This window comes from Mchenga conophoros, linkage group LG2, assembly GCF_057382185.1.
Source record: "Mchenga conophoros isolate Kocher_MC1m ecotype Shallow Benthic linkage group LG2, M_conophoros_male_GT1.1, whole genome shotgun sequence".
In the NCBI taxonomy this organism is placed as follows: domain Eukaryota; kingdom Metazoa; phylum Chordata; class Actinopteri; order Cichliformes; family Cichlidae; genus Mchenga; species Mchenga conophoros.
The window spans coordinates 32,862,470-32,885,112 of NC_140527.1; the positions used below are offsets into that span (position 1 = coordinate 32,862,470).

General features: G+C 40.4%; 3 protein-coding genes across 3 annotated transcripts; 2 read left to right on the forward strand and 1 right to left on the reverse strand.

Moving 5' to 3' along the window:
- Nucleotides 1-4,941: 4,941 nt before the first annotated feature.
- Nucleotides 4,942-8,974, reverse strand: LOC146582396 (uncharacterized). The gene is made up of 5 exons (XM_085296286.1): nucleotides 8,605-8,974; nucleotides 8,350-8,523; nucleotides 8,171-8,270; nucleotides 6,610-6,740; nucleotides 4,942-6,386 (listed from the first exon to the last, which is right to left on the reverse strand). The coding sequence occupies exons 1-5, from the start codon at nucleotides 8,653-8,655 to the stop codon at nucleotides 6,099-6,101; spliced, it is 744 nt and encodes a 247-aa protein (XP_085152412.1). The 5' UTR covers nucleotides 8,656-8,974; the 3' UTR covers nucleotides 4,942-6,098.
- polr2g (RNA polymerase II subunit G) lies at nucleotides 8,937-13,507 on the forward strand (the record flags this gene model as incomplete). The annotated part of the gene is made up of 8 exons (XM_085296300.1): nucleotides 8,937-9,056; nucleotides 9,661-9,770; nucleotides 9,916-10,075; nucleotides 11,266-11,316; nucleotides 11,418-11,483; nucleotides 11,719-11,790; nucleotides 12,958-12,991; nucleotides 13,169-13,507. Coding segments are annotated over 8 exons (627 nt in total), but the record flags the coding sequence as incomplete, so codon positions are not given.
- Nucleotides 13,508-13,665: 158 nt separating this feature from the next.
- Nucleotides 13,666-21,303, forward strand: eef1g (eukaryotic translation elongation factor 1 gamma). Its single transcript, XM_085296273.1, has 10 exons — nucleotides 13,666-13,746; nucleotides 14,620-14,778; nucleotides 15,046-15,109; nucleotides 15,444-15,586; nucleotides 15,712-15,855; nucleotides 15,978-16,107; nucleotides 16,659-16,875; nucleotides 17,842-18,014; nucleotides 20,043-20,167; nucleotides 20,950-21,303. Exons 1-10 carry the CDS (start codon nucleotides 13,735-13,737, stop codon nucleotides 21,106-21,108), a joined length of 1,326 nt encoding a protein of 441 aa, XP_085152399.1. The 5' UTR covers nucleotides 13,666-13,734; the 3' UTR covers nucleotides 21,109-21,303.
- The last annotated feature ends 1,340 nt before the right edge of the window (nucleotides 21,304-22,643 follow it).

The window sequence follows — 22,643 nt, forward strand, 5'->3', positions numbered from 1 at the left end:
TAACTGGGTTACTATTAATCTTTGAGCCATTACAAAGGGAAACTTAGTAAGGTCTTTGTTGGAACATATCAAACATGAAACTCTGACTGCTGCCACACCTCATCTGTGAGTCAGCGACTTCTATCATTGTGATGCGTACAGTGACAGCTGCTGCAAAAGGTCTATGAGCTCTATGATCAGGTTTTAGATGTGCAAATTGACTTTTCCATTGCAGCTTTCTTGCATCATGCTTCTGTGCCAAGTTTATTTCTTTCTTAGACTAAATCATTTCTTTCAACAACTCAGCAATCTTTTTTCTACACACTGGGCTCTGCTCATAGTGAGTGAAACCAACCCTTGTCTATTAGGAGATTTACACATGACGAGGAAAAAATATAACTAAAAGTGGACTCCTTACTTAAGTCCATATACAGCTTCCACGACTTAATGGGTCCGGCACTTAATCTAAACAACCAAAAGCACTTGCCCTTTTCCTGATGGGTGCTCCAAGTGTTCTTTTCTTGAGGTAAATTTTTTTTATTTATTTATTTAATGTGTGTGTATGTGGAGCCCTGCCTGTGCCCCTCAACAATAACATTTGACTATTAATCACAATTTTGCTAAATAAAAGGTTCTGGTTTGCATCAGTCACATGACTACCATTAACCAATGCTCACCGTTAATGGCAGAGCGTACTGGTTATGAGCCGGAAATGAGCTCGCAAAGAGCATGCACGTTTTTTGCCACCTGGGCGGTGCGCAGTTGTAGTATGATGAGATTCCATATTAGATTCCTGATGAATGTGGGTTGTTGTTATTCAGCCCGGTTCTATCTGCCCCTTTTTAACTGGAGCACCCGCCCCTTCAAACATCTCTGCACAGCCCTGAAAGCAGGGTATACTTTAGGGTGTTGATACAGTGAGCTAGAAAAGTCAATATCACATGAGCATACATTGTCCTTAGGGATGATATCTGCTTCTGATGAAACCAAAATGTCTTTGGTTATTCATAATATCAGTAAACAATAATATCTCCTTACTTGTAGGCGATGAGTGCTGGGAAGCTAGTAACAGACACAGTAGCCAACTGTTCACACTAAATAACAGCCGTCTCAATGGACAGACTAGATGCACTATTAACCAGGTGTCAGGAATTGGACTGGGGCACTGTTACAATGGCAGGTGGAGTGAGGAAGAAAGGATGATGAATCCAGCCCAGGTCAGGATCTTGCTAACACAAGTTTGCACATAAGGACTCAAAAAGGTTAGCCACACAAAAAGAGGAAATGTCAAGCCATCAAGGGCTGTAACAAATAGATGCTCTGTTTTTCCACCACAGCCATTTCTACTTGCTACTTCCCTCCACTCTGTTTAGCAGCTGTGTGATGGGTTTGCACGATGAGTCTGTAGGGATTAGACTCCCAGATAAGGGGGCAAGTAGCCAGTTAATGTGAAATTCCATCAAGCCAAATTCATGCAAATGACCCCAGCTGCAAAGGCTTACAGAACAGCCTTACTCTACACACAAGCAGACACACACTTTGCTTGACAAAGTATGTGCATATGCAATCCTGCACACATGCATGCTCACATGTATTCTTAACAGTAGCCGACACGTTCTTAACGGAACGATAATGGTCTCATCCTTGTGTCTCTCCATTTGCTAATGTCCCATATGTGCTCACTTGCTAGAAATGAGCTCTTCTGCCTGTCTTCATTCTGTTCACTGCACTGCAAATGGCAAATGTGTCCCTTATGTAGAGATATAGCATCTCGCTTAAAGGAAAAGCGTAAACCTCATTCCTATCCTCAGTTTTAGAGCGTTGAAGACAGGACAGAAAGGTTTTGAGCTGCCTTGGAGTTTGAATTTACAAGTGAACTGCACACAGAGTACCAGAGCAGCGTAACAAGACCACAGCAACAAAATAAGCAAATGCTGAATACACAATTTGGATGCAAAAGAAAATCTATTTAAATATTCAATTAATTTGTCCTACTTTATATTTTTTTTGCCCCTTTTCTTCCTTTTCTCCAAGAAATGCAAAACATTGGAGAAGCTGTCTGACAACATTGAAAGTTGTGTTAAATAAAAGCAGACAAGTCTGCCTGAAGCAGACAAGTCTGCCTGAACATCTATGAGAAGCAACTTCTTCCATAACTTCCCCTCTCATCTTTCCACTCGCCATGTTGGATGACGCAGTAATAACGCAGTAAAATCTGGAGATTGTTCTCAAAAGGTTGACAGATTAACATGACATGAAAAAATGACAAATGAATAAGAGGAATCTGTCAGCACGGGAAAATAATTTCACATTATTTGGTTTCAATATGGGAATATATTGAAGAATTTATCAAATATGCCTAAAGTAAGTGGAGAGATACAACTTCCCACCAAGAAAACCTTACTGTGCAAATTATGATCAATGCAATGTCTAATATCTGTTTGATTCACAGTTTGTCTGCATTTATGTAATTGCCTAAGTGGTCTCGAGTGCCTCATGCTGTAAATCTGGACCCTTTGGACCCCGTCTGGAAACATCTACAGTGGGGCAAAAAAGTATTTAGTCAGCCACCGATTGTGCAAGTTCCCCCACCTAAAATGATGACAGAGGTCAGTAATTTGCACCAGAGGTACACTTCAACTGTGAGAGACAGAATGTGAAAAAAAAAAATCCATGAATCCACATGGTAGGATTTGTAAAGAATTTATTCGTAAATCAGGGTGGAAAATAAGTATTTGGTCAATAACAAAAATACAACTCAATACTTTGTAACATAACCTTTGTTGGCAATAACAGAGGTCAAACGTTTACTATAGGTCTTTACCAGGTTTGCACACACAGTAGCTGGTATTTTGGCCCATTCCTCCATGCAGATCTTCTCGAGAGCAGTGATGTTTTGGGGCTGTCGCCGAGCAACACGGACTTTCAACTCCCGCCACAGATTTTCTATGGGGTTGAGGTCTGGAGACTGGCTAGGCCACTCCAGGACTTTCAAATGCTTCTTACGGAGCCACTCCTTTGTTGCTCGGGCGGTGTGTTTTGGATCATTGTCATGTTGGAAGACCCAGCCTCGTTTCATCTTCAAAGTTCTCACTGATGGAAGGAGGTTTTGGCTCAAAATCTCACGATACATGGCCCCATTCATTCTGTCCTTAACACGGATCAGTCGTCCCGTCCCCTTGGCAGAAAAACAGCCCCATAGCATGATGTTTCCACCCCCATGCTTTACAGTAGGTATGGTGTTCTTGGGATGCAACTCAGTATTCTTCTTCCTCCAAACACGACGAGTTGAGTTTATACCAAAAAGTTCTACTTTGGTTTCATCTGACCACATGACATTCTCCCAATCCTCTGCTGTATCATCCATGTGCTCTCTGGCAAACTTCAGACGGGCCTGGACATGCACTGGCTTCAGCAGCGGAACACGTCTGGCACTGCGGGATTTGATTCCCTGCCGTTGTAGTGTGTTACTGATGGTGACCTTTGTTACTTTGGTCCCAGCTCTCTGCAGGTCATTCACCAGGTCCCCCCGTGTGGTTCTGGGATCTTTGCTCACCGTTCTCATGATCATTTTGACCCCACGGGATGAGATCTTGCGTGGAGCCCCAGATCCAGGGAGATTATCAGTGGTCTTGTATGTCTTCCATTTTCTGATGATTGCTCCCACAGTTGATTTTTTCACACCAAGCTGCTTGCCTATTGTAGATTCACTCTTCCCAGTCTGGTGCAGGTCTACAATACTTTTCCTGGTGTCCTTCGAAAGCTCTTTGGTCTTGGCCATGGCGGAGTTTGGAGTCTGACTGTTTGAGGCTGTGGACAGGTGTCTTTTATACAGATGATGAGTTCAAACAGGTGCCATTCATACAGGTAACGAGTGGGGGACAGAAAAGCTTCTTACAGAAGACGTTACAGGTCTGTGAGAGCCAGAGATTTTCCTTGTTTGAGGTGACCAAATACTTATTTTCCACCCTGATTTACGAATAAATTCTTTACAAATCCTACCATGTGGATTCATGGATTTTTTTTTCACATTCTGTCTCTCACAGTTGAAGTGTACCTCTGGTGCAAATTACTGACCTCTGTCATCATTTTAAGTGGGGGAACTTGCACAATCAGTGGCTGAGTAAATACTTTTTTGCCCCACTGTAAGTTATGTTTCATAAATGTTTTCTACTTTGCTTTTTTCCACCTTTGTTTCCACATAACCCCCAACCTCAATTTTCTTTTTCCTTCTGCTCTTTATCATACCCCATTTGATATGTGTGTCGTGCTTTGTTTTATCTCCCTCTGGAGAATAAAGACACTGTGGCAGGCCTGCAGACTCCCCATACAGCTGCCATATAAAACCTTGATTCCTCCACCAAAGTACAGACTACAACAGGAAATGGTTAAAGCTTTCATTTTGAAGGCTTTTCTTATCTTTATGTGCTCAAGCTCAACAAAGCGCAATCGTATCTTATTCTATTCTAGTTACAACATGAATGGTCCAGGGCAGCCTCACATTACTTGTCTTGTCAAGAGACTGTTTTCTCATTTTAACAGTCATAGGACACATGGGGGTCATAAAGGTTGGTGCTTAATGTGAACCTGTAATAGCACATGAGCCATATGACACTTTAACAAATCAATAGGTCTCCCAGGACAGACACAAGGACAAAACTATCTGTGAAATGACCTTTGCTAACATCAGGTGATTCTGTTTCAAATGGTTTAATGACACATCTTCTGGCACAGGGATTAAATTTAAATGTGTATATACATAAATAATCCCATTATGCTACAATAAGGATCTGCTCTGGTTGACTTTCAGGGTGTTTATGATACAGAAACTATATTTGTAATTCTTTCCTGTAAGCTTTACACACACACACAATCTCATGTCCCCTGGTGTGAATATCACCTAAATAGTCTAGTGAGCAGGGAAGTTTTTAGTGCATGAGGAGAGGGAAAAAAAAGCAAATCTTCAGGTGATGCATGTTTGACTTTACTTTCTGCTATCAAAAGTGATCAACTTTCAGAGGAAATGCTGGGTACTATACAGAAGTGAGACACTCCAACAGATAAGAGTTACACCAGGAAAAATGATAGCATGATTGCAGCATTTAAAAAAAAAAAACAAAAAAAACAAAAAAAAAAACATTTTTTAAGCTTTATCTAAAGCTCTTCTTTGTAGGTTTTATTTGCCCATCTTTCACATATGGAATAATTAATGAGTCAGAGGTTACATATAGAAGACAGTGTAAATTCCGATAGGTTCATGAATGCAGCGCCATCTGGTGGTGATAGGAAGCACTTTTCCAAGACTAGGTAATTTCTGTTGACAGCGACAAAGGAGAGACATCTGCAAGTAAAGCCCCATCTTTCACTTGTACACAGAAATTATTGAAAATACAAGCTCACATAAAATCAAGAACTTCATCCCACAGACAGTGTGAAACTGAGGAAATGCAATTTTCCATTTAAACTTTAAAACAAGGTCAGTAAAATACAGAAAAGTCAGTTTCATGACATTTTTTGCCATAGGAAGGGACTCGAAATTGGTTCAAAGTTACCCAATACTTCAGAAATGCATGTCTTCGTGTATCCTGGTATGCTTTTCGTGTACATTGCAATAAACAATTACATGGCAGTGGAGGCTATTAAGGCCTGAGCCAAATAAGCTTTCTCACTTTACACACTGGTCAGATTCAAAGGTAAGAGATGTGTTAACTGCAGAAAAACAAAACAAAACAAAGGGCTACTTCTTAACCTCTCTATTAACCACAACTTAGTGAGTCATGAGCGAATCGGAATAAATCTTAACATAACTATTCCTACAAGCCCCATTTAGATGCCTGCACTGCATAACTTGATTTTGGCACAACAAAAAACAAAACAAACAGGCTCAGTCAAGCTACTTAAATCTCAAGTCTACACTCCTGACCTTCAGACTAATTTCAGTGTCAATTTATTTGCCTTTAGCGTGTACACCTGTAGAACAGGCTATCACACCTCATTAAACCACACTTCAAATATCAACAGTCATATGTTGATACAATATAAGAGAATTTCCTTCACCATGAACAGTTTAACATCACATACAGCATTTGACCTAAGACAATCTGTAACATCTCCCTTTCTCAGTTGCCATCGCCCCCCTTGTCCTTGCTCTTGTCCCGTGGTATGCGGCCCAGGTTAAAAAATTCCAGGTTTGGCCTCATGTCTGTGAGATGGGCGAGCCTGTTAGACATGGCAAAGAAAGCAGCAATGGCGGCTATGTCCCAGGCATCCTCGCGGTCAAAGCCCGCTTCCTCCAGAGATTTAAAGTGCTGCTCTGTGATGGTGTCGCAGCGACACACAGCCATGGCAAAGTCCAGCATGGCACGCTCCCGAGGGGCCAGGTCAGCATTTTCATAGTTCACAATGACCTGGGGAAAACAGAGCACCAATTAGACCTACAAGTGTGTTTTGCTGATTTATGGCAATTAAGAAAAACCAAACAGGAAGGTCACATGCAAACAGCATCTGTATTAGAAAGTAAAAAAGAGATGTGACAGACAGCCTAGTTTAAATTTTGCACATCACATAATGAGTGTATATACAAAATACCTTAAAACACCTTTGTTATAATTACCGGATTTAAGATTATACCTGATCACAAAGTGTGGGGTTCTTTGAGTAGATGCGATGCAGAGCACCGTGGGATACCACACAGTACAGACACCTGTTGTAGATACTGGTTGCCACTACAATCAGCTCACGGTCTGCCTTGGTTAATCTACCTGCAAAACAATTGACATTTATAACTATCGGAAAAATACTGAGTCAAAATTACATTTGCTGCATTTAAGGAAAAGGTGCAAACACTTCTCACAAACCTGTTCAAATAACAATCCAGTCCTGTACTAAAAGACTGAAGTGAACCTGATCTAGCTAAAGTTTTACCAATAAATCAGTACACCTGCTACATCTTAGGCGCAATCTCAACTCTGTTTAGAATTAAAGCCAATCTGCTAGACTCTCAGGCTGTGGTGCATTGTTCAGGACAGATTTTATTTTAGATGTACAGACAAAAGGCTAATACAAATATGCCTACACCCGGAAAAGTTAATTTACATTGTAGCAACAAAATAGCCAAACAGTGCAAATGGCAGCGATTGTTAATATTAGTGCTGGAACGAGCCATTTCCCACATTGCATGAAGTTTACATCCCATCTTGAAGGCTTCTCATTAAAAAGAGAATTTTTAACTTTCTGTGAAAGATAATTTGCTGGCGCTGTCCCATTTCTAAGCTACTGAACATTTCTTTTGGACAAACAGTGACTCAGGTTACACATTACCAAAATGATCTGAAATGAAAATAAACACAACTGAATTTTAAGTCAAGAAAAACAAAACAACCCCTGTTACAGGAATACTCCACAAATATATTGCAGTTGTGATTTCATCATCAATCCCCCACAGTGCACGCAAGTATGAAAAGAGCTCATTTTACGTATTGCCTAGTATTCATTCATACTAGGCAATATGATGCATTCTTTTTAAAGGTAGCTGCTAAAAATGCATACCAAATCTGCAGCTCTCCTTACTTTTAAAAAGCAAGGCTGGTGCACACAGACAAATAATGGCTTATGGATTCATTGAACCCAGAGTGCTATAGATATCCTGGAATGTGACAGGATTTACATGTGTAGTTTTGCAAGGGTTACAGGTTTTGAATTTTAGAAATGCTTTTCTGAAAGGAACAATTCAACATCCAAATCTAACATCCATCCATCCATCCATCCACACTTTGGCCAATTTAGACTCACCAATTAACCTAACCTCACTAAAGGGTGTCTTTGAAGCCCAAGTGCCCAGAGAGAACATCCAAACGCCACACAGAAGGGCCCTGGACCTCCCTGCTGTGAGGCGACAGTGCTAACCACCACACCACTGTACTGTCTGTCACACACATACACACAGTCACACACACACACACGACAATAAACTCCAAAGACTTTCTCATCCCTACTGAAACTACTAAAAAAAGCAAGTTGTGTCACCATGGTTCATGTCAGTCTGGGTGTTGTGTTTCTCAATGGGAAGAGTGGGGCCATTACTGAAGTGTGTGCGCACCTTCTGGGGCCTAACGTTTCCCAGAGTTTGTCAATTCCATTGAATCTCAGACAAAAACGCACCTGCTGCTAGAAAAAAAGACATACAGCACACCTGTGTCCTTGTTCATCAGTTCGTTGTAGTATGCAAAGAAGGCTCTGAACTCTGCCGGTCTGTGAGACAGAACTTTGAAGACATTGGGCAAAAATCCTCCCTGTAAGGAAACACAGGTTTAACGGGGAGCAGAATCAAGTTCAGCAGACTTAAAGACCTTGAACGCCTCATATGTAAACCTTTGATTCCACTTCTTCCATAAGCTCCACTATATCATACGGCAGATCTTTCTTGTAAGGAATTGGGTATCGGCTGATCTTCTCTGGTGGAGAGCCACTGGAGGAACATCTGGTACACATCGCTGCTGCCACCTCCCCCTTCCCCCGTAATAAGCAACCTGAACGGAGAGACACCTGCAGGGAGGACAGCGCAGTCACGTAAAACCACCCATAAAGTGCGCTTTCTACAAAGTGGAAAAGTGTGGAACAACTTACAAGCTGTGTCAGATGAGGGCGGAACAGCTTCGAGACGAGGTTACTCGCCATGTCAGTCAGCAGAAACTGGAGGCTGGTGTGAGATTAATCTGATCGTCAGTCAGCTACTGCTGTATCCAGGCGGAGTGGTTTTCAAGGAAGTCAGACTAATCCTTAAGAGGCACAAAGTTAGAGCTAATGTCGCTAAGTTAAGCAGGGATATTTACCTATCCAGCTTTAAGTCGACTTCACAGTGCGTCACATTACACAATAACTGAAGCAGTATTTACCATTAATCAGCTATCGTGTTAGCAAATATCTCGTTTTTGCTTCGTTTATATGTCAGACGTTAACAGTCTCGTGGAAAACAAACCAATCAAAACCCAGTATGGAGGCACGCCTGCTGCACGTCCACACCCTCACGCACTAGTCCTCCTCACCGACAGGGGTCAGTCTGTGACTGGATTGAAAAGGTTAGCCTGATTGCTGTGGGTCGTTTAAATAGTTAATTAAGCGATGCGTAGATAAGGCAGGTAAAATATTTAAATTGTTATTATATTTATTGTTTAACTTAACTTGTGATTATTACATTTAACTTTCGTGTCTATCAAAATTAGAGAAGAAAAGCGATACGCTCCTGAGAGACAGAACTGAGGGCAACAACTTCCCAACCTCTGACTCGGAAGTGACTTTGTTAGGAACAAACGAGCGGCTGGTTTTCATTCAATACACGAAAAAACATCTTTTAGAAAATATAATAAAACGATTTTTGAGTTGGGACTAAACGTAAACAGACCGAAATGTTTTACCATGTAAGTATTTGTATTGCTCTCTGTATATAATCGCTAACAGCAGTCTGGTTCTGTCGTTGATACAAGTTTGGCTGGCGTGCTTGTAGCTACTGTAGCTTTGTAAAACTTTATCGTATACCCTTAAAAGCTGTTATCACTGTTGCGCTTTTATAGTCGTGTGGAGATGCTACAAGTGTTTTTTCTCTTGTTTTTGAACGGCAGCAGAATAGCTTGAGCAGTGACGTTGTCCACGGCAAGCTAATTTACAAAAGCCTTGTTTTCACAGATTTCTTTGGAGCACGAAATCTTACTACATCCGAGATATTTTGGTCCGAATCTGCTGAACACCGTGAAGCAGAAGCTCTTCACAGAGGTCGAGGGGACCTGCACTGGCAAGTGAGTGACTCTTGTGTTTGACTTAAAAATAGTTTAAAACAAAGGCTAAAAAGAAGCTGAAATTTGACCAGTGGCTTCTGGAAAACTGGGCCACAGATGGAGGTTGTTTTGCAATTTAAATAATTTGTTTAATTCTGTCTTGCAGGCATGGCTTCGTCATTGCCGTTACCACCATTGACAACATCGGTGCTGGCGTAATCCAACCAGGCAGAGGTTTTGTCCTCTATCCAGTCAAATACAAGGCCATTGTCTTCCGTCCGTTTAAAGGAGAAGTTGTGGATGCAGTGGTCACTCAGGTTAACAAGGTGAGGGGCAGGTTTAGAGTCTTAAAACACAGTTTTCATACCATGCTGTAGGAAAGTATTTGCCCCCTCTCTGATTTCTTAGTTTTTTGTTTGTTTGTGTGTTTGTTTTTTGCATTTTTGATAATCAAAAAAAATTGTATCAGAGAGAGGGTTAATATTTAACTTGAGTAAATACAAAATGCCGTTTTAAATGAATTCCTTTATTAAAGGAGGGGGGGGGCTATCCAAAACCTAGTTGGCCCTGTGTGGAAAATAATTCCTGCTACATTTTAAATCCTATATTAAATATGACTAATCATTTTGGAATTTAATTTTTTTTTTGGAAAGTTGAGTTCAGTTTCACTATCCACACCCAGGGCTGATCACTGTCAAATCTGTTGACTCAAGTACTCACTTAACTTGTTGGGATTTCTATGTTTGTTTGTTTGTTTTTACCTTACAAAATAAAGTGCCTTGAGGCAACTGTGGCACTAGATATATAAAACTGAATTGAATTGAAGTAGGACTGGTCTGACAAAGTGATGTAGGCTAAAAGATCTCAAAAAGCAACACACTAAAGAAACTCAAGAACAGATGAGAAACAAAGTCATTGACACACGTGAGTCTGGGAAGGGTTACAAAGCCATTTCTAAGGTTTTGGGACTCCACTGAACAACAGTGAGAGCGTTTAACTACAAATGGAAAAATGCATTCAGCTGTCTGTGCATTGAGGCTCTCTGTGACTTGGGTTATGCAGTAGGACAATGAGTCAAAACAAGTACACCTCTGGATGGTTAAAAAACTAAAATGAAAGTTTTGGAGTGGCATAGTGAAAGTCTGGACTTAAATCAGATTGATATGCTTTGGCATCACCTTAAACAGGCCATTCATGATTGAAAACCCTCTAATGTGGCTAAATTCAAAATAATTCCGGAAAGAGAATTGGGCCAAAATTCCTCCAAAGCGATGTAAAACATTGCAAATGCAATAGTGGCACGAAAAGTTACTTTTTTACACCGTGTATTCCATCCATCCTATAAGATGTAGAAATATAAAAAAAATTGTACTTCTGAATTTTCTGAATCATTTTAACAGCCAAACTGTTAAACTAAATGTGTCCAGTTTTAAGAAGGAAGTCATGAATTGCTGAAAAAGAATAGTGTTCTGTCTTCCTTTTGAAATGTTTCTAAATATGTCTGTAATTCTTACAGGTCGGATTGTTCACAGAAATAGGTCCCATGTCCTGCTTCATCTCTCGCCACGTGAGTCAGCAAGATATTTACAATTGTGTTTAATTAGTTGTCATTTAGTGCACTTTGCAGTATTTATGTTGTTTGTAATTCATGATACATTTCTTTTGCAGTCGATCCCCATAGAAATGGACTTTGACCCCAATTCTAATCCACCCTGTTATAAGACAGTTGATGAGGTATTGTTTCATTGTTAAGTTGAAACAATAATTGTGTTACAGAAACATGTATTAAAATACATTTCTCTTCTTTGCCTTTATTGGCTTTTAAAATAAAGTTAAAGTTATCATTATTATGTGTTTAAAAAAAAGTTTTCAGCAAACTCAGACATGTGTTCACATTATAGTGAAGATAAAGGTTAAAACACAAGTGTCAGTTTTGCATTTAAGGATGTTTCTTCCTCTTATTTTTAAGGACATTGTAATCCAGCAAGATGATGAGATCCGGCTGAAGATTGTGGGAACCAGAGTGGATAAGAATGACATTGTAAGTGTTTGTTCTTATTTTTTGAAAAACTTCTTCACCCCAAGTTTGTTACTCTTCTTTAGTTAAGTACTTCATATAAACTTAAGCCGGAGTTAATTTCCTATAAATATAAAAGATGTTCATAGTTACAGGCTCTGAAAAGTTAAGGCAGTGCAGAAGTGCCTTACACCTAGTTTTGGTCACAGGATTGATTGTGCCACAACCAACTCATAGTTTATGACTGGGTTGTGGCTCTTCTCCTGAATTATATGTCTCACCTCAACATCAGTGCTGGTGTAGAAACGGGAAAAATCGAAACACAAAGCAAAGCGATCGCTGAGTTTTCTCCAGAAAGTTTTGCTTTTTTCCAACTCTTCCAGCATCTCCCTCTCTGTAATTGGGGAATCTCTGAGCTCCTGCACTAATATATTATTAAAATGGTGGTAAGGACTGACCTGCTTTTACCCTTGTGTCTTCAACCTGGGCTGCACAGGCTATGCCATGTGTGCCAGGTTACAAAAATCACACCTGGTTTATCAGGGCCAGTGTAGTGTGTAGTTGATGGCACTATTGCGCCTTTTTGTGTATGTATTTCATTACAGACAAGCATACCAACTGCATGTTGCAGGATGTGGATAACGCTGTGTGTTGGTTGAATGCCGATTGGTTGACAAGTGGGCCAAAATGGGGAAGAGAGCGACCACAGAGTTCTCCACGAATAGGAGAAGTGTGGAAAAAAACCCTCAAAATGTCAAAGATTAAAAAGTACAGCATTAAAAGTACAGACTGTAGCTGCAGTGGACACTTTTTCATTGTCTCTAGAACTCTGTTTCACTTCCTCTCGTATGTTAATTTGGTCCAACTGGCTGATCAACATCGCAGGCAAGAGTTGCCCATAGACGGGTTGCACCACCCACTTTGTACTCTGTCCCCATCAACAGCAGACATTCTTTGCCAGTCGATGTGCTGTCTGCAAACTGCCAGTGCGCTACAACTGTCTTTGTTCAGGGCATACTTATTAAAGTGTATGGTTCAACAGTCAGATCACTTGTCACATCCAGTTTACAGACGCCAAGACGGTAACAGTGAAAAATCTCAGCTCAACAAATCAATGTGGGATGCCATTGTGCCTTCATCAATCTTTTATACTTAAAACTATATTAAAACAAAGTTTTCCTTGTTTTTCAGTTTGCCATTGGATCTCTCATGGATGATTATCTGGGTAAGTTATTAGACCACAGTACATTGTCAGATGGGTCATAGATCTGCTTTTTTGTTGTTGTTGGTTTAGTTTGGTTATGATTATTTGCACATAAAAACAACAAGAACAAACAAAAATAATGGTGTATGTTTTTTTTTTTTGTTTTTTTTTAAACTTACCATCTGTATTTTGTTTCAGGTCTTGTGAGCTGATTTTCTTCTGAGGAGCAAGAAACAGTGGGACTTTATTGCGTTGTATCTCAGTTTGTCTGTCTTAATTACTATTAAGACAGACAAATTACTATTTTTCTTCTGTTCTGGTATGGAGATGGGGGCCAAGCCCTATAGGCATATCATGTTATTATGCTGTACAGCCTACATTTTTTTTTAATGGAAATGTTGTAAGAGTGTTAACAAATTTACTTAAAAATTGCTAACGAATAGAAGTATCCATATTAGTAGTGTTTGTTATTTTGAATGCTCATCATTCCTACATATTTTTTGCTTTTGCTGTAATAAAATATTTAATTTGTTCTTACATCCTTGTGTCAGTGTATGTTTATCTCCCTGTGTTAGCTACAAATGCTATTTGTGAAGGTACTAAGTTTTTAAGTCATGTTTGGATGTTTTGAAATGTGACCAGGCAGCTTTATCCATGCCGTTCAGAAGAATTGTGAACGCGGATATTTCAAGAACGCGCACGTCATTTGGCCGTAAATACGTCAGTGAAGCGCGCCGTCGTTCTTTCTTTCTCTCGTCCTGAAGATGGCGGCAGGGGTGAGTAAGATGGAGAGATGGCCAGCTATAGTGCTTACTTTTAGGTTTCCTGCTGCAATCCGCTAAAAATCAGATGCATCTGCCCTCTTACTGAGTAGCTTTTCACACAGACATTGCTTTCGGAGTGGTTTCTAGCTTTTATAGGGGATATCTGTAAACAATACCATTCAGTATTCCTCCTAACACAGGTTAGCTGTTGCTAACGATGCATTGTAAGTGGAAGACTCCGCTCTCTTAGCTCAGGGTTGTGCCACGTTACCTTACCTATTCATCACTTTGAAAACCTCCTCCTCACATCATACGCTTTTTTTCCCTCTTTTTTTTTTTTTTACCTGAGGGTATCGCTACAGTTCAGTTTATTTAGTCTCAATTCTGCCGTATATTTAAATTTATTCTCCGAAGTTAAGCGACTCGGTGTTAAGGAACAGCTTATTTGTCAAGAGAGCGTTTTAAGCCACGTGAAAATAATTTATTTATTTTAGATAACTGATTAACAGAAATGCGGTATTCCGTGCAAGTCAGCATGTATTTCAGCTTCATCATGCTCCATAGCCTAATCAGCCAGATTTTAATTGGTCCACCCTTTTAATTTGGATGGGATCCTTTTATTTGTGACACTAAAACAAATTAAATGCTGCCTCTTAACGGGTTTGATAGATTGCTTACCAATTTTATCCAAGTTTACATGCCTTAAGTAGAATTAGAAAACCGACAGAAGCCTGTTCAGGACTCAGTATATACATTAGTAAAACACCAGGCTATTTCCTGAAAGTCATTCATAGGCCAATCAAATGGTTAGACATCCAGCTTGAAGAGGTGTGGTGCATATATATGCAGTTTGCTTTTAAAAACAGTTGTCTTCTGTCCTTTCAGACTCTGTACACGTACCCAGAGAACTGGCGGGCCTTTAAGGCCCAGATTGCAGCCCAGTACAGTGGTGCTCGCCTCAAAGTTGCCACGAGTGCCCCTGCCTTCACCTTCGGGCAGACGAACCGTACTCCTGCCTTCCTCAACAACTTCCCTCTGGGCAAGGTAAGTACAGCTGGCTTAATCAATTCAATGTATCAATTCCCTTAAATATGCATTTTTGCTTTGCTTTTAGAGCCTCTCTTTTTTTCCTTCCCACACGAATAAGGTTGACTCGTTATTTGTCAAATGCAACTTATGAGCTGGGATTTAACCAGTTTGACAACACACCCTTTTATGTTTCGTAGCTAACAGATCTGCACATGCACCGCTTTGTTCTCTGACTTAAAAACACATTGAATGTGTTCAAATGAGTAGTTGTGTCATTTGTAGGTACCTGCCTACCAGGGAGATGACGGCTTCTGTCTGTTTGAGAGTAATGCCATTGCTCACTACTGTAAGTCTCACATTTAATAATAATTAAGTGGCTTGAATTCTACACTCTTGTTTTAGAAAATTGCTCAGGGATGCAGTTAATTCGGTCTAGAATTTGTGATGGGATACAGCACTCAATCAGCAAAACATTTAAATTCACAGGACATTTCTTGACTCAAGGGTTTATCATCATATAGATGGGTCAGACCACATTACTAGTTATATCTATACAGTTTTACCTCTAGTGTATTAAGAAAATCTTAAAATGCTGAAGTTGTACTATAATTTTTTTTAAAAATCAGAACGACTGTGAAACCATAACAGCAACTTTCCTTTTTAAAATCTTGTGTGCGTAGTGAGCAATGATACCCTACGCGGTTCCACTCCTCAGGCGGCAGCCCAAGTGCTGCAGTGGGTGAGCTTCGCTGACTCAGAGATCATCCCTCCTGCCAGCGCATGGGTCTTCCCCACTCTGGGAATCATGCAGTTCAACAAGCAGGTATACAGCTCAGTGTTTCTTAGTTGAAACAATGGCTTCCTAGAGGACTGCACCCTGTTGTTGCACCTTGGTACTGGAAAATAAGATTTACAGTCATTTTTCTTTCTTTTTCTTCCACTGTCCAGGCCACCGAGCAGGCCAAGGAGGATGTGAAAAAGTTCCTTGCTGTGCTGAACCAACACCTGAACACCCGTACCTTCCTTGTGGGAGAGAGGGTCACCCTTGCAGACATCACCGTGGCCTGCTCCATGCTCTGGCTCTACAAACAGGTTTGTCACAGACGGCTGCACCTTGCGGTACCTTGGAGCCTAATGGCAATACTTCATCTCTGTAATGAAATTTGGGGAGGAAGTTGCACCAGAAGCCATTAACACCTCACTGTTCCCTGTAGGTCCTGGAGCCTTCTTTCCGTCAGCCCTATCCCAATGTGACCCGCTGGTTTGTCACCTGTGTCAACCAGCCACAGTTCAAGGCTGTCCTGGGAGAGGTCAAGCTGTGTGAAAAGATGGCCCAGTTTGACGGTGAGTCACCAGCAGTTAGATCAGAAGGCATACATGTTAGACAGTATGAACTCGTAGCCTAAGTGTCTGAAATGTTTAAAAGCAAAAGTCCACACCATTGTTGTTTAAATGATAGTTGGAAAAGCTGCATTCACTGCTAATATTTGAGTTATTTGCACAATTGGATTCTTCAAAAATAATAGTAATACTGTATCACTTTGACAACTGAATTTTGTGGGTAATTATCTTCCAATCACCTCGCTGGTGAGGGATCTCAGAGTAGAACCCAATTTAAGAATCTAGTATTACACCCGATCGTGCTGCCAAGTTTAAGGTGCACAATGGAGTCGGGCCATACTTCACACTGCCCCCCCCCCCCCCCCCCAAGCATTGTCTTTCAGGCTATTTGAAGTTAAGAAAAAAAAATAAAGTTTGCATATCTGATTTAATTCACGCCAATACTAACACAGCTAAAATCAGCCATTGTTGGGCAAATGATTTGAGGGCAGGCTCCTTCCCAACAGATACAAAACCAAAGACGGAACATGACTTTCACTGTTTTGTTCTTCCAGCCAAGAAATTTGCTGAGATGCAGCCCAAGAAAGAGACTCCTTCTAAGAAAGAGAAGGGAGGAAAGGAGGCTGGCAAGCCCCAGGAGAAGAAAGAGAAGAAGAAGGAAGAGAAAAAGGAAGAGAAGAAGCCTGATCCTGAAGAGGAAATGGATGACTGTGATGCTGTTTTGGCTGCAGAGCCTAAAGCCAAGGACCCCTTTGCACACCTGCCAAAGAGGTAGAGAGATCTTTTTTCTTTTGTGTATACATTTCATCATTCAGAATTTGTTTCGCTGTAAGCTCACACCTTGTATGGTAATTAAAAAATCTATAATGTGGAGTCAATCTGCAAGTGTTGGGTGTGACCCTTTACCCCAGTAGTTTTCCCTAAAGGCTTCTCTGCCTTTAAGAGTGTTAATCAGTTGGTGAAGGCCTATTTCTCTATTGTGCATCTGTAGCAGTCTTTGGCATATTGATCATTTAAAACTCGTTATGTGGTTTCACATGTTGAGTTTTGACATTCCTATGCTGTGGAAAGATGGTCCCCTATCATTTGGCAAGACTGTGCCCATTTAATGGCACCAAGTCTTAATCTAACAGGGGAAAATAAAATCAAGACCACATTCATCCCAGTCATCTCTGAATTCAGTGAGTAAAAGGCTGGTTCATGCTGTGGCCACAAACAGAATGTAACTTTGAGATGCATAGTTGCCCTTCAAGGTTGACTGTATATCTGTGTGTCAGCTGGCTTAGGTCTGATTAAATTTTTTTTGGGGGGGGGGGGGTTGACTGTGCAGACTTGTCTGCAGAGAAATTTACATTACAATTTGCAAACTATGCGTATACCCCAGGCAGTGGACTTGGAGAAGTATAAAAGGAACGACTACTTGGTCACGTCGTCTCCAGCTGTCCATGTCTGCAACAGAATATAATCAAGGCTTTATGGTATTTAAAGATTCTCTTTGAAGTAAAGATGGTGGAGTCATGTGGGTATTTATAAACTCGGGTTATTGTCAGTGGCAAATCCTGGCTTTAAACGTCCTTTTATAGTCCTGTAGGACCCACAAAATGGTTGTAGGCATTCAGTAACTGTTCCTACATTAATTTTTTTCCAGTGATCTCAATCTAATTTCTGCACCTTGTTCTCTTCACCTTGCATGTACACGGATCACATAACTCGTGTCATTTCCTTTTTTCATTTTAGCGCATTTGTTATGGATGAGTTCAAGAGAAAGTATTCCAACGAGGACACCTTGACCGTAGCCATTCCCCACTTCTGGGAGCACTTTGACCGTGAGGGCTACTCAATCTGGCACAGCCAGTACAAATATCCCGAGGAGCTCACACTTACCTTCAAGAGCTGCAACCTTATCACAGGTGAGACTCAGCAGCAGCCATTTTATAAAACACCTTTGGTCTCATTAGTATCTAAAGTTACTTTATTATTATGGTTGTTTATTGGTTGGAAAGCAAACGCAGAAAAGGCTTTATTTTCTTCCCTGGTCTTACATCTTTCTTTGCTACTTCATGTGCTGGCATGAATTTCCTCCATCTGTTTAGGTTTGCTCCTATGGCCCAGGAACAAGTTGGGATCAGAGGCAGTCGTGTGCATATGGGAATTTTTCTGAAAGTCTGTAGACTTCTAAGACGGCTCTCATGTAGCCTTAAAGAGGGGATTAGAGGAGACAGTGCTGGGACTTGCTACACAGGACAGATCATTTTAAATGCATCTTAACTTGTGTTCTTGTTGACTGCAGTGGATACTGCTGGTTTTCTCAGTCCTGGTGTAGATTTAGGTTTTAGTCTCATTTAAATCATTTGGACTGATTCTGGGTTGGAATTAGGGCTGCCACGATTTGTCGACTAGTCACGATTACGTCGACTATCAAAATCGTCGACGACTGATTTAATAGTCGACGTGTCGTTTGAAGCTTTGTAAGATCGCAAAAGACGCAGGAATAATAGCAGGATTTAAGAGTGTAATAACGGACTGAAACAGAAGATGGCAGCACAGCATGTACAAGGATGCCAGCTGCCGTTAAACCCCGAAGAAGAAGAAGCAGCTGTGTCCCAGAATTCATAGCGCGGCCCAGCTTAGTTTCCAACAATGCCGGTAGCTAGTTAGTTTTAATATTACTCTTATTATTCTTTCTGGGTCACAAAATAAACGTTTAACATATTTTCAGGCGAGAATGTAGCTGTGTAAACCTCAAATATCGGCTCAGTTTATCAGGACACCACATATTTTCAAAAGCGCTCCGACGTTTTCGGAGACGTCTGTTACCCACTAGCTCGATAGCTAGCCGGGGGCTAGGTCACTAGCGCCGTGAGAACACCGGACTCCCGGCAAATTGTTTTCAAACCCACCGCCGTCTTTCGCGACTCAGGTTAAATATATATGAGTCACTTAGATAAATTAAAAATGTTATTGTTTGGCTTTTTTTTTTTTTTTTAGTATTTTATTTGTTCCTGAGTAAATCGGTTTGGCTGAGATTAAAGTTATAGTTTTTACACAGCTGAATAAACGTCAAGCAGACAGCTGATTATCAGAAGTGTGAGATGCTGGAGAATATACTCCGGTGTCCTGTTATATTTTAGATAGCAAGGAGTTTATTAAACTTTACCGAAACAATCTGCAAATTTCATTAAAATTGAATAAACTATCATCTTGTCTTTATTTTTAGTTAGCACCTTAAAAGCTTAAAGCTGTAAGCTAATGATAGTTATATAAGAGCAGATGCTGCTGGTGCAATAAGCTGTAGTTTTACGTCCAGTGGATGATGATCTGATTAGTCGACTAATCGCATAAATAATCGGTGACTAGTCGACTATCAAAATAATCGTTTGTGGCAGCCCTAGTTGGAATTTAATCCTGCAGTTTTTCAGGAAAGCTGATTACACCAGTTTTCAAAGAATGTGTAAATTGGGACAAACGGGCTTGGCACTGCTAAAACCATGATTTGTTTTTTAAAAATAAGTGTTAAGTACCTTTTTGTCAAATGTTAAATTGGTCATCTTCAGGTCTTCAGTGACGTTCTTGTAAGGAGTTTGGACATGTTTGAATCAACTTCAGAAACGGGTCTGTACTACAATTAGGAGAAAAGCAATTATTCCCCTGTCATTGGGCAAGGCAGTGTCCTGTCATGACACACAGTCTTAATCAGACGGGGGAAGAGAAACTGCAAGCCATATTCATCCCAGTCATCTCTGTTTTAAGTGAGTTTAAGGCTGGTTCATGCTGTGGTCACATTAAACAGGATCAGAATTGCCCCACAGGCAATTTGTTTTTTTGTTTTTGTTCTACATGTAGAGAGACAGAAGTTCCTTTAGATATGGATCAAATAGAAGATGTCCTTGACGTGTTGATAAAAATCAAAATGTCTCAAATCTGATTGTACCTCACAGGTATGTTCCAGCGCCTGGACAAACTCAGAAAGAATGCCTTTGCCAGTGTCATCTTGTTCGGCACCAACAACGACAGCAGCATCTCTGGCATCTGGGTCTTCAGAGGCCAGGAACTGGCCTTCACTGTAAGTATTAGATTTTAAACGTGCTTTGATCAATGTTCTGATTTGATAATATCCCCAGTGTTTCTCACATTGATTTGGGCATTTCCTCATGTGTCAAGGTGAAGTGCATGGATTGCAGCTCTGTTAGGATTAACGTTCCAGTCAGTGTTTTTAAATTACCCCTGTTTTTGGGCAAGGCAGTGTCCCATTATGACACGCAGTCTTAATCTAACGGGGGAAGAGAAACTCAAGACCATATTCATCCCAGTCATCTCTGGTTAAGTGAGTAAAAGGCTGGTTCATGCTGTGGCCACAAACCGTATTGCAGTTTAAGACAATTGTCCTTGAATAAAGACAGATTTAGTTGTGCAGGTATTTGTTGGTTACTGACCTAAGCTGACTTTTGAACTCTGTGGATTGTCATGTCTATTTTAGGCAGCAAAACATTGCTTTTGTGCAGTGGACATGTGCACACACTAAACCTTACATTTAAATTTCAAACTATAATTATTGATACTGCTGTATTTAGGCTGTTGTCACGGAAAACCACTCTGTTGTATACAGTTGTTGTGAAAATGGAAAAAAAAAAAACATTTGAGGAATGTTGAGATCTGGCATTCATATAAAGTGTCCCGTAGCCTACATGGTCTGCATTTGAATGCATTCTGTTATGGTTCACCTATCGCCTTGATAGGTAGGATGGAATGTGTCATCTAAAATCGGATAGTGATGTTGATGATATATTTTTGGATTAAAAGCTGAGGGTAATTAACTTGAATTCAATTTGTGACTTTCCTTCCCAGCTCTCTGAAGATTGGCAGATTGACTACGAATCATATGACTGGCGCAAGCTGGATCCAAACAGTGAAGAGTGCAAAACCATGGTAAAAGAGTACTTTGCCTGGGAGGGAGACTTCAAGCATGTGGGTAAAGCCTTCAACCAGGGCAAGATCTTCAAGTGAGAGGACACTGATAGTCAACAAAAGCACTCTGCGCTTCTGCTCTCCAACACTTAAAACCAATGGACATTGAGCCACACATGCTTACTTACCTGCAGGAATGACAGTATTTGAAGACAAGAATGAAGTTTCTCTGTGGCCTTCAAAGTGGTTTTCTGGTTGTTTGAAGTGCGAAATAAAGCATTTCCCTCAATGCTATCTCTCTCTTTGATGTACATTGTGTGTGAATTCAATCTGAATGTATTTCTGTTAAGTTTTGTTTTGAGAATAAGCAAACAGAAATATTTTGGTTTTCTTAACTTCAAATCATGCATACCAAAAACAGAAAATGACCTTGCAGTCTATGGTACAACAGTGCCCACACATGCTAATAGGAAGTGGTTAGGTTTTGAAACATGCAATGAAAAATTCAACCAGAAGAGGTCAGTAAAATACTGCATTTTGGCTTTATCCAGTTACTTAACCTTGGGCTCAGCAGGCATCTTGTGATGCACTTCAGCTGATTTTGTGACTCATCAGGATTAATGTCTAGCTGTCTTGGAACATGTATAGGGCGTTTTTAAATTTCTAACTTGCAAACCATATGTGGGTTTACTATACAAATGGTAAGCCAACTTAAAACTGTAGATTCTTCAAGTCCCTGTAGAGGGCAGGCAAAGACTTAACATTGAAGGCTATTGAATACAGCACATCTGGTAGAGAAAATGGCTGGGCTGAACTCTGTGGTTTGAGAAGATGGGAATGTTGTCTGCCTTAAACTATGGGTTCTTGTTTTGAAGTAGTCTGTGCTCCCCTAAGGAGATGACTGAAACAAATCTTTATAGGAACTCCTCTTGGATACACGAGGGCAAGGGCCATTCACATAAAATCTGTGCTTTGTTATCATGGACTCCAAAGTAAAACAATTCTTTAAGACTTAGAAGTTCAGAGCAGATTTTCACATTAAACTTTAACTTGTTTAAAGCTCCAAATGCGCATGTAAATATGTAGTCTGTAAGTGGAAAATGATTTTTTATTTTTGACAATGATAAGTGTGCGTGCAGGGCTGATATAAAAATGTAGAGAGAGCCACACCCCAGTCCAATGCTGAAATACCATGTTTCAGAACCTACTTCTTCAAGTTGGTATTGCTAGAGTAAAAAAAAAGGAAAAGAAAGCAGGGATAACCATAATCCACAGTTTCCTGTGTGGTACATCAATTTACTTGTTTTTTTAACATCTGCCTGAATGCCCAACTCAAAGCTAAACTCTTTCTTTTGTAATGGCAGATGCTTTGAATAAATTTTGTCTGTTGGCGCTGAACTGTGAGCACAAAGCTTTTGTCTTCATCGGACACACCCAACCATATGAAAGTTTGTTGAACACACTTGATCATTTGTTGTTGAAATTTCCCCACACCTGCTGCCCGGCGTTTCTTTGTTTGTCGCAGCATTGTCTGTTACAAGTGGTTGCAGGGGAAACGGTGCACCTGGACGAGCCCGTGTAATGAATGCAGATTATTCAGGCACATATTGATTTAACTTTACTGAAGTGTTGCG